Source organism: Lycorma delicatula, chromosome 7 (genome assembly GCF_047948215.1).
Source record: "Lycorma delicatula isolate Av1 chromosome 7, ASM4794821v1, whole genome shotgun sequence".
Taxonomy (NCBI): Eukaryota; Metazoa; Arthropoda; class Insecta; order Hemiptera; family Fulgoridae; genus Lycorma; species Lycorma delicatula.
In genome coordinates, this window is record NC_134461.1 from 134,964,236 (window position 1) to 134,979,769 (window position 15,534).

Below are 15,534 nucleotides of genomic sequence, written 5' to 3' on the forward strand. Positions count from 1 at the left end.
TAAGCTCCTAGTATCTCAGCACAGTAAAGGGCCTTTTTTTCCCCAAAGAAAGTAAAAGTAAATAGTACACGTGTATAGCTAGCTAACTGTTGTTTTGTTGTACATCTGTAGTAGAAATGTGTGCTGTGTATGTGAATGTACATTTACATGTATTTTTATGTTGTATATTAAGCTGGTAGAATAAAGTAACTGTTGCATTACTCCTGATCAGTTGCCTCTTATTTATAGTAGTAGTTTTATACTGTTGTAACTGTTGAAGTTCAGTGAATTTTCTAAGTTGTATGTGTAGTACAGGAATTTCAAGTGTAGTTTTACCAAAATTATGCCTCCCCCTGTTTTATAAAACAAAACTTAAAGTATTCTATTACAGAGTGTAACTACATCAGATATAAAAATACGAACACTTCAGATTAATTGCATAATGGTTACTGTGTTAATCTTTATAAAGTATTTTTTAATTATTCATGTATGTAGGAATCATTATTATTTATAAATAATAAAATATTATTGCTGTGTAAAGGTAAGAAAATGTATGAAAATCAGATAAATTAACTAGAATAATTTTGACCTGATCAGTGTAATGATCTCAGACTGACTTATAATGATTGACAGCCAGAAAGACAGATGTGTTAGTTGACTGGTCAACAAATGGGCAATCCATCATGGGTTTTTTGTTATTATGATTGTTGAAATCTGATTTGACAAAAAATTGTTATTTTAAAATAAATACAATTATTTTAAAACTTTTTTTTAGATTATGTGAATTTATTATTTTTACATTTCACCTTTTTTTACTTGATGAACACAACTAACCGTATTGACTATTATCAATAGCAGCCCTTTATTTATAAACATTAATTACAGTGAAGGTGGTATTTAAAAAACCCTTTATTATAAGGTTTAAATTATTAAAAATATAAAAAACCACTGAAATAAATGTATTTCACTGTTAGCCCATAAGGGCTAGGTATGGAGAGGGTGGCGTGGCAACCGAAACTGCCACATGGAGGGTGTCTTTCCTACAGGGTCAGGATTTAACAAATATTGTTTTGTAAGTTACAAAAAGCAATTATTTTAATAAATTGTTCATTTTGCCTGGTGAACCTGGCCTGATGGTTTCAAACTGAAAGTAAAAAATGGCTAATATTCATCTGTGTTTAAAAAAAAAACACTATTGATGTCAAATGTGTTGAGAAATGAAAATGTATTCACCAATATTTTCCCCTCTAAAAACATAGTTGAAAGAAAAACTGTAGATGCATAAGTATTATCATCCTCTGAAACTACAATAATTTAGTTCATAACAGTAAGAGTTCACAGCATTATGTTAAAAAGTTGGATATAGCTGCAAAATAAAAAATAAAATTATATTTTTATATTAATTTACTAAATAATTAAATTATCAATACTACCTTAATACACAGACCTTAATCTATTTCCTCTGCAGTTTCCATAGAACTATCTTCGTAATAGACCTTTCAACACTGATCTTTTCCAGTCTTTTACATTATTTGATGAAATTGCTTTCAAGTAACTGCTCTCTTTTCTGTTGATGACGTGTGGGACATATTGCAGTCTCAAAATTTTCTTTTAACTAATTTCAAATAAATTTGATTGGATTAAAATCTATCTGGGTGGTAAGGTATCTAAGCACTGTAATTCCTTTTTTTCATCTAATTTGTGTTGTGGTTCTGGAGAGTGTAGTTTGACAGTTTCTAAATTTATTTTTTTTGTTAGGTCTGGGTTGTAGATCTGGTTGTTTCTTTTCAATGAATTGGATGACGGAGGTTTATATTTTTATTTATTATGGAAAGGAGCATTATCTGAAACTAAAATACAATTTGTTGGTAGTCCTAGGATAACTTGCTTTTCAGTGTACTTTAAAAAATTTTCATTGTACATCTTTTTATGATAATCTTCTGTTTTACTCTTGGAATTGTACATTAAAAAAGCACAATCTATGATTTTCCATGTTCCCACTTGCATGAACCACAATTAAACAGTCATTGGCATTACTGTTAACAACTGGTACTTTGCCACTTTGTCAGCACTTTTTTACTGTACATTGTGTATGCACCCAAGTTTCTTCAAGTATTTGATGATCCTAAGTATATGATTTTTTTCTCAGATACCTAAAAAAAGAAATACATGTTTGGTGATTACATCATTTCATTCACACAAAATATGTGTGTTTTTACACTTCCGGAAATGAAAACCCATAGATTTTATAATTTTCCTTTGTGTTTTCTTACTAGTGGTAAAATTCAGTTCCTTGCAGCAAAAATTGTGTAATTTTCATATAGTAGATATTTCCTTATAGAATTCAAAATAAAAGAATTATCTTTTAATAATGTACCTGTCAAAATCATATCATATTTATTATTAGGAGTATATTTCTTTTTTTCTTCGGTGTTTGAATTGAGAACCACTAGCCTAAACTAAGACAATTGATGTAAGAAATTTATACTTTATTTTTATATACTTTTTCTTAGTATGATGTATTTTCATCATGCTTGTTTTATGGAAGTACATTGACTAAGAAAATATAAAAGTTCATTATATATATAAAAATAGCCGTAAAGCAGAAGAGAAACTGAAATATGAAATTAATATAAATGAAGCTTAATAAAGAATATAATGTGATATAATCACAATATGTATTTGTGTCCATACGCACAGACAATAATGTTCATAAATACAGCAGTAGTTCATAAACTCTCCAAATATACACCTCGCCTTGTCTACTAGTAACTAATCTTCTAGTCTTTTAATTAGATAAAAATAATTTTTCTTTGTTTTATGAAAAAAGAAGACCTAAGTTTGTGGATTTTACCTATAAAAAGTCTGTGTTAAATTAACATGCTATAAATCAAATTTTTCAGTATATCAATAATCGACTTCGAATAGTGTTTATTTTGCTTTTGTATTAGTTGGATTAATTTACAGTTATTTTCATTAATTTCATCTTTCATATTTAACTTGTTTATAACCTGAAAATTAGTACATTTTAGAATAGATTTGACAAACAAGTTAAGTAATTATACTATTTATAAACACGTAATAAAATCATTGTATATTTTAACTTTAATGATAAAATTAAAAATATTTTATTAAAAAAGGATATAAATAATCACCAAACAAGTATTAATTTAAAATGAAATAACAGTATCAATATATAATTATGAAATAAAGGTAAAACATAATTTTCTAATCAATACTAATACAAATAATTTGTAAAATAAATTTGTGCTCTTTTAAAAGTGATGATGAAAGTTCTTGCAAATTGAAATTCTACAAAAAAATGCTGTTTCAGTGTAACCATGCACAGTAATAAAATATGAATGTTTCTGATGTGAGTAACATGCTGACCCCCACCAGTAGGAATAGAATAGAATAGTAGAATAGGTTGCATGTATACATAGTCCATATGCCTGCATGTGCTCAACACATTCAATCCGTTGATTAACGGATTAACCTCTATAGTTCTGTAAACCTCTATAGCTGTTTTATAAAGTAATAGAACTTAAATGGTGTGTATTTTATATAAACCATATTTTTTTCTTATTCGGGTTAGTTTAATCATGTTACTATTATATGAGTATGCATTGATGATAACCATTATGAAACATATCAGTTATTCTCTTTAATCTTTACAGATGTTGGTTAGTGATATTGATAGTAATGATAGTGAATCGAGTAGCAGTGACTCTAGTATTTTTCTTCCAACAAAAAAGAAGAAATGTGTAAGTAAAGCATGAAATCAGATGACCCACTTCTGTGTTAAATTTATTTGGTCTGATAACTACTAGTTATTAGTTCTAAGAAATATACTTTGTGACTTAGGATATTTTCAGCTGTAATTTTTTTCTGTTACCTTTGTGTGACAGCAGGCACTACTTATATGATCTTTTATGTTTTCAGAAACGATTTGATAAAAATTAAAAATTTCTATTTCTAGTCATAAATACATCTGTTAAAGGCAGATACATGTATGTTTTATTGCTCTGTCTACAATATGCTAATAAGTACGCTCTGAGTTTCTGACTTTGTTCGGTTCTAGTACTGATCGTCGAGTATTTTGTTGAGAACTCTTGATCAAAATTTAAGATTTACACTTAATTAAATTTTTTTAAAAGTTGATTAATTTTTTTTAAGATAATCGTTGTTTTATTGAACTTGTAAATGAAATTTATATATTGCCACTTTTTTGCCAAGATTTTTTTACAAATATTAAATTTAATTACAAAATAATATTTTTTTTAAAATTACAATATTGTTTATAGTTTTTATATTTTACAAGTTAAATGAAAAGGGGTTTGCCCTTTTTTAATCATTAATGAATTTCCTTTTACTTTAGCAACAGAGTGATGAAATTTTTCGCATCCACATTTTATATTTTCTGATGATTTACTATATGTATGAGTTCCATTTACTCAACTGTTTATTCCTAATACTGTTTGATTGAAGGAGCTTGACGATTTTTCAAATTAATAAATAAAGTTCATTGTCGCCTGCATCAGTTAACTTGTGTTATCATTAGCTTAATGAGGTAGCGCAGTCATTTTGAAGGAGGGCTAAGTAGTTAATAATTTACTGTTTTAATAATTCATCGGTTGTGAAATTTCTAAACCCAGATCCGATCAATTTCAAGACTTCCGGAAGTTCAATTTTTTGATCTGTAATCCTTTTTTTCTGATTTTACACTATTGTAGTAGGCTTATTTTTTTAAAATTATGGTTTGTTTTTTCAAAAAATTTTTTAATGACTAAAGCTTGTTGATGTTTTGATTCAGTTCTCCATGGTAATTGCTTCTATTTTTTTCAAAACAATCTTTCAAGGAATTTTACACTTTCAGTATGTGTTGTTTAATTAATCAGTTACAGATGTATACTGTCTAATGCCTGCCCTTTTTGAGTTAAATTCACTATGTTATCGGTTATTATAATGGTATTGATTACTTTTCTTTTCTGTTTTCGTATTTAGTAACATACTCAACCATAGAGTTTAAAAAAAAAAATTATGAAGTTATTTTTCTGAGAGTTTGGAACCAATCCAAGCTTGGTTCAGATTTCATTTTCAATAAAGTAATTACAGTGCATCAGACATGGATATACAATAATTACAGTTGTTTTGACAATTTTTAATTATTTCATATACTGCTAATAACATTAATGAAAATGTTTCCAACACTGCTATTGATCTTACTTTATTACTTGTGCTACAAGTAATGATAAAAAGAAGAATAGGAAATCCAATAAAACATCGCTAGGGAAAAGCTTCAAGAGATAGCAAAGAAAAATGAACTTCTTGGGTTACTGAAAATGGGTAAAAGAACACATTCACTTGTGTTGTTTTTGTTGAGCATTTGTTCATTTTTAGGCCATATTTCTTTCCTTTCACCAATTCTTTCACTTATTCTTCTCTCCTCATTCATTCTTGATTAGCATTATCTGTTGCTTTAGCTGCAATTAACTCTTTATCTAAAAGCAACGTATGCGATATTGCAGTAGGTAGGTAGCTTCAGTTATTCTTTAAACTATTTTAAGTTTTAATTTTATTTCTGTAGTTAAAACTGGAAATCTTCATTTCCACACTCCTTATTTTGGCTATACATATTTCTTGTTTTTGCAAGGGCTTGCAAGAAAGTTTTCTTGTGGAATTTCACACTGTTCTAACTATTATGAGGAAAGGTATTATTTTGCAACTATTATAGATATTCTGTCTTCACTTTTAATGTAATGAAAATATTGGAATCTTATTTCAGTTCAGGTCAGTGGATTGTGGTCTCCTGAATCAATAAATTTTGATCACTCGCAGCCTATATTTTTAGTGAGTAAAGACGGTTAATGTCTAAAGAGGTTTAAGTAACTCTGCTTTTTTTCAATCACTTCTTTTTACATGTGTGCAATCAGTTTCATTAGTGATCATTTTAGTTTTGATATCTCTTTCAAAATTTACTATCTGTTTATGAACCTTATTGTATTCCTACCTTTTATATCACATTCTAAACTTTTTGAAAATCTTTTTTATCACTTTTCAAACGATCCACTCTTCTGTTAGTCTCTGAAATTGTACGTCTATTGATATCAAATTATCCTCAAATAAATCAAATATATCTTAGTAAAGTCTTTCATAGCAATTTTGACATTAATGCGTAGAAAAACCCAAATGATTTATCCGTCACAAATATCTCATATTCATATAATTGTTTTAAACATACACAAAATAAAATGTTTGGTAGATAAGCTATGGAATGGATTGGTAAATAAGCTGAAATATAAAGTTTAAACCAGTCTCATCATCAGTTTATAAAATTTAAACTATTAAGTAATTTTGATTCTGGATTCAAGTTTAAACTAGGAATCAGCTCAATTATGACATTTTAGTTTAAATTGAGATGGAGAAACTGGACTTTAGTGAAGGAAGTGTTTATTTAGTACCTTGTTATTGGATATGAAACTTTTCCACAAACTGATTTCATTTTGAGAAATAACCAAACATGTTAAATATTTGTACCTATTTAGTCCAATTTTTTTATTATAATGAATGTAATTTTATGGAATGTTTAACAGTATTAAATAAATATCTATATATGAATTTTTCAGACTGAGAATTAATGTTCTGTTTATATTTTTTATAACATTCTTTTAAAAAAAAATGAAAATGGCCACAAGAATCTTTTCTTGAATAATGATATATTTGTACTCAACATGCTTGGTGTATGCAATTCATAAACATATTCCTGATAAGCTAAAACTTTTATGATACATTTACAGTATAATCTAACCTGCTTGGTTTATCCAGATGTTAGGAAGTTCATTTACTTGTGAAATTTTTTTCAATTTAATCTAAAGAATATCTAAGTGTGTAAATGTGTTAAAGGTTTTTTAAACAAATAATTGTTAATGGTTAAAATTTTTAGTAGGAAAATTATAACTTCAGTATTAAAAAAACTTAAATATATAGACTCTTAAAAGCTCATTATTGTGTATTTTCAGATCTTAATAAGCGATAATGATAATAGCTCATCGAGCAGTGATTCTGATAGTGAGATTATAAGAGTACGTACCACAACAAAAAGGGAACAAGCGTTCGTAAGTAAATCTTAACCTGAAAAAAAAAGAATTATTAGATGTAATAATAAATAAAAATGAAAAAAGAAATAACACTGTAGCTTGTTGAATGTTTGATTTATGTTTGTATTAAAAGAAAAGTTGAAAAATAATTGATGCGAGTATGTTAAATGACTTGTTATATAGACTTACTTTTTAAAAGTATTAATTGTACTTAACAGGTTAAAATTATTTTTATATTGTTTATTTTTTTATAACAGTACCTACGTTTTGAAAAAATAAATTAAAAGGAATCCAGTAGAGTAGGAATAATATAAAAAATATTTTTTCTATTGACTTTAAAATAGAAAATAAATAATTGTTTACTTCATTTTTCTAATGATCTTTAAATAACTTTTTCCATTGAAATTCCAAAATAACCACACTTTAATTAAAAATAACCAAACCTGTTACATTTCCCCCTATATTTATCTCCAAAGTCCTAGTTAAAGATGTGAACATTTTATTTTACAACATTCTCATACATTTGTTTGTTCAGCACTATTAGTTCAATATTGTTCTATACTTTGTTAGGACTTAGTCGTACATTAATATCTAACATCGCCAACTTTTGTTAAAAAAGATAGTTTCTGCTTTGCCGCTTATACATTTTTTATCTTTAGTCAAGCAGTCAATTGTATGAGAAATAGTCACATGTAGTCATATATGTATTGTGTGGTGACTGCCCCATAAATAAAATTTATTAGTAATACCAAATTTTATTTTAGTTTTTTGATTAAAAAAAAAGCGACTTCTGCTTTCAACATAGTTATCATCCTGATGTTTGTAGTTAACTTCAGGAAAGTGATTATGTTATCAGGAAGCTGTAAATGTTATTTATTTTACAAATTAAAAATGTATGTCATAACTAGGTAATAGCTTTATATGGTTTTAAAAAATGGAATTATTCTTAATTATATAAGCGATGGAAAGTTATATTGTTTCCATTTTTTTAGTCTTTTGAGTACACTGGTCTTGGTTATCTGAATTTGGGATCAAGATCTCAACAATATAACTAACTGCCTTAGAACCAATACACGGCACCTAAAACGCAAAACAGTGAAAACATCTACATAAAAGTATTTATACAACAGTAATATCATTGAAACATTACTAAACTTACAATAATGAAATATTTAAACCTGCAATCAAACCTAATAACCGCTTAATAAAATATTTAAAAAAGAAAAAAATAATAAAAATCTGTGTGGAATTTATAAAATTAAATGTAATGCTTGTGATTATATTTATGTAGGAAAAACAAATAGATTTTTTAAAACTAGATTTTTTTAACATTACGGAAATCACAAAAATAATAAATTATTACCTAATATGGCAGACCGTCTAATAAACAAACATTCTCTATTTTTGATGTTAATACAAATTTAGAAATTAATAAAGATTACGTAAATTTAAATATATTTGGTTTTGTTTAAAAATAATTATTTGAATCACAATATAGAAAAGTAAAATACAATGTGTTTATTATATACCTGGTGATAATTTTCTGCTTATCACATGTTCAATATGACCATCATCACGTCTAGTAACTTCCTTCAACATGACTCCTATGTTATTTATAACTCGATGCCACATATCCTCCGTTGATCATCATCTATGATCAGCACTCACAGTTCCATCACTGTACGAGGATGTTTAGGGAAAATCGTTTCCTTTAGAAATCTCTAAAGAAAATAATCACACGGATTCAAATCAGGACTGTTCGGGGGGCCAGTTCTGTCCATACAAAATGATAGGAAATCTGTTTGAAATGACATTTACGTTAAAAATTTTCATGCAGAAAGTAAAAACAACATTAGGTGTGTGTGGCCTGGCTCCATCCTTCATGAACCAGTTTTTCTAATTGAAACCCTTGTGCAAGAAGCTGAGAAGCAAATTATTATGCATCATGTTCAGATAACATTTACTGTTCACCGTCTGTTTAAAAAATAATGGCCCTGTTACTGTGAGTTGAGATAGCGGTCTGAACCATAATTCTTGGAATGTGATGCACCTTTTCATAAAACACCATGTGGTTTTTTGGAAGCCCCCAAAAATCACATTTTGTTCATTAACAGTTCTGTTCAGGAGAAAATGTGCCTCATCTGAAAACCAGACACTGTCTTGATTCACTGCCCGTTAAACAAATGCCATTCTTTGATGTTTGTTGTCGACCATTAATTTGGGCAACACTGTTTTTTCAGATACAAATGCAAATCAGTTTTTAGAAATCGCTGCGCAGATTGCTTTTCTTGTTGATTTGCCCGGGATCCTCATCAACGCTGCTCTGACAGCTTCAACATTCTGCGGAGAATGAACATTGGCATGCCGTTCACGCTACTCTCAAATACTGAATCATCACTATTAAATTTTTCGTAAGTCTACATATTGTTTTAAATGAGGGCGACCACCGAGTTGGAAAAGGGGAATGAAACCGTCTTTGTGTAAGCACCAAACTTTTCGTTTCATGAAAAAATAACAGTCTTTACGTGCTTTTCAACAGTCAGTCTTCCTCTGTTAGCTATCTTGGAACGATATGCAAACAACGCACTTGGAAAGAGAAGAAACTAATATTCGTGAACTGCGTCATTTTTGTCAACGTAAAACATTAATTATTAACCTTAACAATTATTGCCAAAAGAAATGTTGGATCATTTTGTATGCTGCTGTAGAAAACAAACAAAATTTTAATTTGATCACTAGATAGTGTGGGAAGGAGACATTTATATAATAAATTAATATGCATCTTTATTATGTATGAATAAAATTTTTTCAATCATGACTGAGGATCTGGGATTTCGCGAAAATACTCTCATGGGAAAATTAAGTTAGTCTTATTTCAGTATTCTTTACTACATGGTTTATAATTGCAGAGTTTAAAATATGTATGCATTCGTTTTTTTCCCTAAACATAATAGGTTAGTGTTATGCAACAAAGTTGTTTGGTCTATAGAGAAAGGGCCTGATGTAGATCTTAAAATGCCATGAGAACTGTTCACGTGTTTATTCATTCCATTCCTAAGTGATAATATTCTATTATTAAAAGAAACACTACAGTCCAGAATGAACTTAGTTTTCCTATTAACTTTTTTTTTTTTTAGTTATAAGAGAGTAACATATTTGTTTTACTTATTAAAATATGAATTAGATGTAAAATGTGAAAATTAAGTAGCTTTAGAGTTATGAACTTTGGGATCTCTTTTAAAATTCTACAGAATAAAAACGTAGGCTGTAAGAAATTTCATCTCTACTCTCGGGAAAACATTTTACTTTACATCTCATGATGTAAGGTAATTGCATTTTCAATAGAATTATTTTCTGTCGAAAAGGAGTAAACAGAGACACAGTTAGTATTATATGCGAGACAGGGAATTCATATTCGTGTAAATCATCATGTTTTCTAGAAATGTAGTACAGAAAATCATATTTTGGGCTCAATGTTATATTTGTATTATTTTGTGATAGATGTTGATCAGATATTCCTAAATGTACATGCTTTCATTTGTGAGTTTTTTCAGTTAGAAATTAATTTCTCTTTATTTAATTAATTATGTTTTCAGATAATAAATGATGATATGAGTAACTCAAGTAGTTCTAGCAGTGATAGCATTATACAGAGGCCTTCCAGCAGTGGCCGGAGACCTCCGATCGTAAGTTTAATGTCTAATATGAATAGTGTTAACAAATTATAATGATCCCTACACTACATTTTTTCAATATTTTTATTAATTTGCCAGTTATTTATATCTTAATTTCAAGCTAAGCATTAACAGTTTTTATTTTTTAATCTGTTTATCTATATTTATCTCTATTTTCATCTGTTGATTTCTAAATAGAGATATGGGCAAATATTATAAAGTTTTGAATGAGTAATGAGTACATGCTTTTGAATGATTTTTTTTCGTGAGAACTTTCAAGTGATATTTGAGTTGCAAAAATTTTTTTAAAATGGAAATGAATGTTTTCTTCTTGAAGTATTTATGATTGAGCATTAGCGATAAGTGTTTTGATACAGTTAACTTCACTTGTGGAAATCTATTTAGATCAAGATAAACATTTTTTTGTCCATTAACATTCTTTTAAAATTAATAAAAAATGACTGACAAAAAATAAAATAAATTTCCTTATAAAATGACCTCAATATTTTTGTTTCAACATTACTTCCCACCATCTATATTTGGCCATCATCTGGACAAAAATGAAAAAATGTATATATTTATAACTGTTTGAAGAATATCTGTGCAGGTTCATAATTTAATTTTTGTCATTTTAATGTTAAAGTTCAAAAGATATTAGCTCATTTATCTAAGATTTATCAGTTGAGCTTAATTCTGTGCCACTTTTAATTTTTTTTTGTAATTATACTGAATAAAATTAAAAAGATTTGTAAACTGTGTACAAATGTTAGTTCCTCAGATATATCTGTGTATCTCTATGAATTTATGTATGAATAAAGAATGTTTGAAAATCATTCAGTTTATTTATGTATTTTTTAAATATTATTAGTATAATAATTTTTATTGGAAAATTAAACTTAAAAAAAAAATTACAAAAAATATAAAATAATTTTGCTATTGAATGTTTGATTAACGGGATGTACTAATCTTTAATATAATAATTATTTTTTAAGAAATAGGACAGTCATAAAAAAAGGTCACTTAATGTTATCTCTTACAAACATTAAAAAGTGAAGTGTAATTTAGCTTTATTTCTGATGTAGGTAAATCAGTGACTACATAGATGTATTTCTTTTGAGAGTATTTGAAAGAACAAAGATTTAGATTATTTGTATTTTTTGAAAAAATTAAATTATGTATTTTTAATCATAGGGGAAAATTATTCATAGAAAATATGGACTGAAGTGGTGATGTCAGTTGACATTTACTGAACACTTAGAACAAACCGCTTGAGTTTGTGTTTCATGTCTGCTCATCCTAATTGACAAGCTTGTTTTATTTAAATATTAAAACGTGTCAAGAAAAAACAAGAGGAAAACAAGGGATAAATAGATACAAGTTCAGCACATTGAAAACTGATATTAGTGGGCCTAAAATCTGTAATTATTCCAATGATATAGCCTCTCCCATTGGTCAAAAGCTTTCAGATACAAAGTATATATTTTTCTGCTTATCCAGAAGAGACCCCACGGTCCAAGTTTACCAGTTTTTATATCTGAAATAAAATCTTAGGAGAGACATAGGCACTTTACACTTACACTTATTTGGTAGTGTTAATGTGGTAGATAATTCAGTATTTTTTTGATTTACTGAATTTGTATTAATACATGCAGAATTATGTGAAATTATTTAAAATTAAATTTTAATAATTATGAAAATTAAACTTAATGGTTTTCTTTTGAAGACAGACCAACCGTGTGTGTGTGTGTGTGTGTGTGTGTGTGTGTGTGTGTGTGTGTGTGGGTGTGGGTGTGGGTGTGGGTGTGGGTGTGGGTGTGGGTGTGGGTGTGGGTGTGTGTGTGTGTGTGTGGGTGTGGGTGTGTGTGTGTGTGTGCGCGCGCGCGATGCTTCACACAAAACACAACGTTGAACTATTAAATAATTACTTACTGGTTTGTTAGTGCTTTTTATAATTTTTTTTTTTCATTGAACTAATAATAAACTAGCATAATTTTTATGTTATTGATAGCTCATATTGAGTATGACTAATTAAAATGTTTTAAAATGTTTGAACTGTTTAGGAACACATTGTTTATTAATAAATAAACTATAAATATTCAGTTATGTCATATAATAATATATTTACTGTTTTCCTGAAAAGAAAAAATAAATATTTCTATTCAAATTTATGTAATGACATTTTGTTTTCAAAAAAAGACATTCTGTTTGAGTTTCTGTAATGAAAAGCTTTTAATTTTTTCTTTAAATTACACAGTACAGTGCAAAGAAAAACATTAACATTGAATTTAATAAATTCAAAAATTACTGTTTACAGTTTATAAGTTCGCTGTTTTTATTTTTATGATTAAGCTTTTATTCATTTATTTTCTTATTTTTGCATTTGTAAAAAGTGGTTGCATTAAATTACTGTTATTTATGTTTCAGGTTGTATTTGATGAGACACAATAATTTCACCTTCTGTAACAGCAGAGAATAGTATTTTTAAAATTGTTCAAGTTTTTCTTTTTTGTTGATTAATATTATCTTATATCATTTTTTTTTTTGTGTGTAAATTTGTATAATATTTTTTTAATGTAATTTTTTTCATTTGTTTGTTGCAGGGAATTGTCAGCGATGATGAAGATAATGGTGATGATGGTCTGGTGACTGGAAATGATAATAGGTCTACTTCTGAGAGCCCAATACCAGTACGCAATCCACGTGTACCTGTAAGTTTTGTCATAAAAATGCACGACGTTTCATTTTTAATAATATATTACAATTAACTTTTAAATAACAAGAGTTCATTTATTTATTATTACAGTGCATTTTTAATTTAATATCCTTCTACAGAGTGAAGTTTTTGAAAACCATGTATTGAATGTTTATGCTCCTGTGATTTAGGTTGTTACTTTGCTAATTATATCTGTAAAAATTAGCCTGCTATTTACTCAAACAATAAAAATTACTCATGTTAAGAATAAACATGCACATGATATTTAAACTTAAATCTATTGCATAAATCTGTTTATGCATGCACAATTAACCCTTCAATGTGGTAATTTTTTTTTGCTCAATATACTCTGAGCAGCTGTTTTTGTGAGTGCTTTTTCATCATAATTGTCTAAATTAGTAAATCGCTATTTGATTTGTAATTTAAAAATATATATTAATTTAAAAATCATAAACTTTTATATTAGTGTAATAGGTAGGAGAATCTAATTTAAGTAAAACATTATAAATATAAAGCAATCGTCTGACCTAAATAGCATAGTCAAACAATATACCCCAATGTATACTGCATCTTTGCACAAAATTAAATATCTAAAGCTCAGTTGCTTCAGTTACCAATGTTTGTTTTTCTTGAAAATAACATTCTGATAACTATGTAATTTCCAAGTGTTTTTTGTACAAGTAATAATGAATAATGGGCTGACAATAATGAAATTGAAAAATCCTACAATATATACAAAAACTAATTATTTGGTTGGAAACAGAGATGAGGTTAGTAAACAAAGTTTCAGCCAATGATGAACAGCATATTGTGTAAATCAAACTGTGTTGAATGGTCAGTTAATAAATTTACCTATTTATTTACTAAATGATAATGTACCTGAAAGAGACATATCAATATATCATATAAAGAGACATATATATGCATTTGGATTTAAAATATTAAAAAAAATAATCATTAACTTAAGCAATAATATGCTATTTATTTTTTCTTGTTTGCAAATATAATTTTACAAACATACAGTATCTTTCATAAGTTTAAGGACAAATTAAAAAAAAAAAACTGGAAAATCAGTATTTTATGACAAAATATTTATTTTGTAAAAGTAAAAATAAAAAATAAAAATAACAGAGATAATGTTACATAATTTTTTAAATGTTTAGTATTTTGTATGACCGCCATACGATTTTAGGCATGCTGCTACTCTATCAGGCATTGATTCAATCAATTCCAGACATTTTTCCTTCATCACCTGTTGCCACAGACTTGCGATTTGAAGTTGTAACTTAGCCTTATTTTTAGGTTTTCTTTTAGCAAGTTGCAGTGCCATCCAGTTCCATAAATTCTGAATTGGATTTAGGTCAGGACTATGAGCAGGCCAGTCCAAAAGTTCCACATCATTTACATCAAACCATGCCTTGGTAACTTGTGATTTATGACAAGGTGCGTTGTCTTGCTGGAAGATGAAATTCTCACCTGACAGGTTATGGACACGGAAGCATGAATTCTTCCATTGTTTTTATGTACTGTATGCTGTTCATTGTCCCATCCTTTATTCTAAGGTGTCCAGTTCCCTCTGAAGTTATGCAACCCCACACCAAGACAGCATCTCCACCTTGAACAGCAGGAATGATGCAGGCTGGTAGAAAATTTTCAGCTTTTGTTCGACTGACCCTAATTTTTCTGTTTGAATACAACTGGAATCTGCTTTCATCAGAAAAGACAACCCTTTGCCAAGCTTCTTTCAACCAGTTCTTCGTTTGCTTGCAAAACTGACAACATTTTGACTTGTGGACAGCGCTTAAAGAGGCTTTGCTAATGCAAAATGATTCCATTCCAGATTCTTTACGTCTAGAAAGAGTAGCAGTACTAACCTGAATTCCATGATTTTGTGCTACTTCTGTCGCTATATCAGGCAAACTAGCAGACCTATTAATTTTTGATACCTTTATAATTGCTCTGTCTTGCCTCATTGAAGTTTTTCGTGGTCGACCAGATCGTGGAAGATCAACGACAGTTTCTTGATAACGATATTTTTTAACTTGCTGTTTTTGATATTTACAACACACGT

The 15,534-nt window shown here is 28.2% G+C and overlaps 1 protein-coding gene across 10 annotated transcripts in view; it reads left to right on the forward strand.

Annotated features, from left to right (window-relative positions):
• LOC142328448 (uncharacterized) overlaps window positions 1-15,534 on the forward strand; it is a 191,911-nt gene that overhangs the window by 68,724 nt on the left and 107,653 nt on the right. For 9 of the 10 annotated variants that reach the window (XM_075372223.1, XM_075372219.1, XM_075372225.1 and 6 more), the window contains 4 exons: window positions 3,657-3,743; window positions 6,999-7,094; window positions 10,673-10,762; window positions 13,351-13,458. In XM_075372223.1, the coding sequence (XP_075228338.1) occupies window positions 3,657-3,743; window positions 6,999-7,094; window positions 10,673-10,762; window positions 13,351-13,458 (381 nt within the window). The remainder of the gene's footprint in view (window positions 1-3,656; window positions 3,744-6,998; window positions 7,095-10,672; window positions 10,763-13,350; window positions 13,459-15,534) is intronic. The other variant, XM_075372224.1, reaches the window with a different exon arrangement.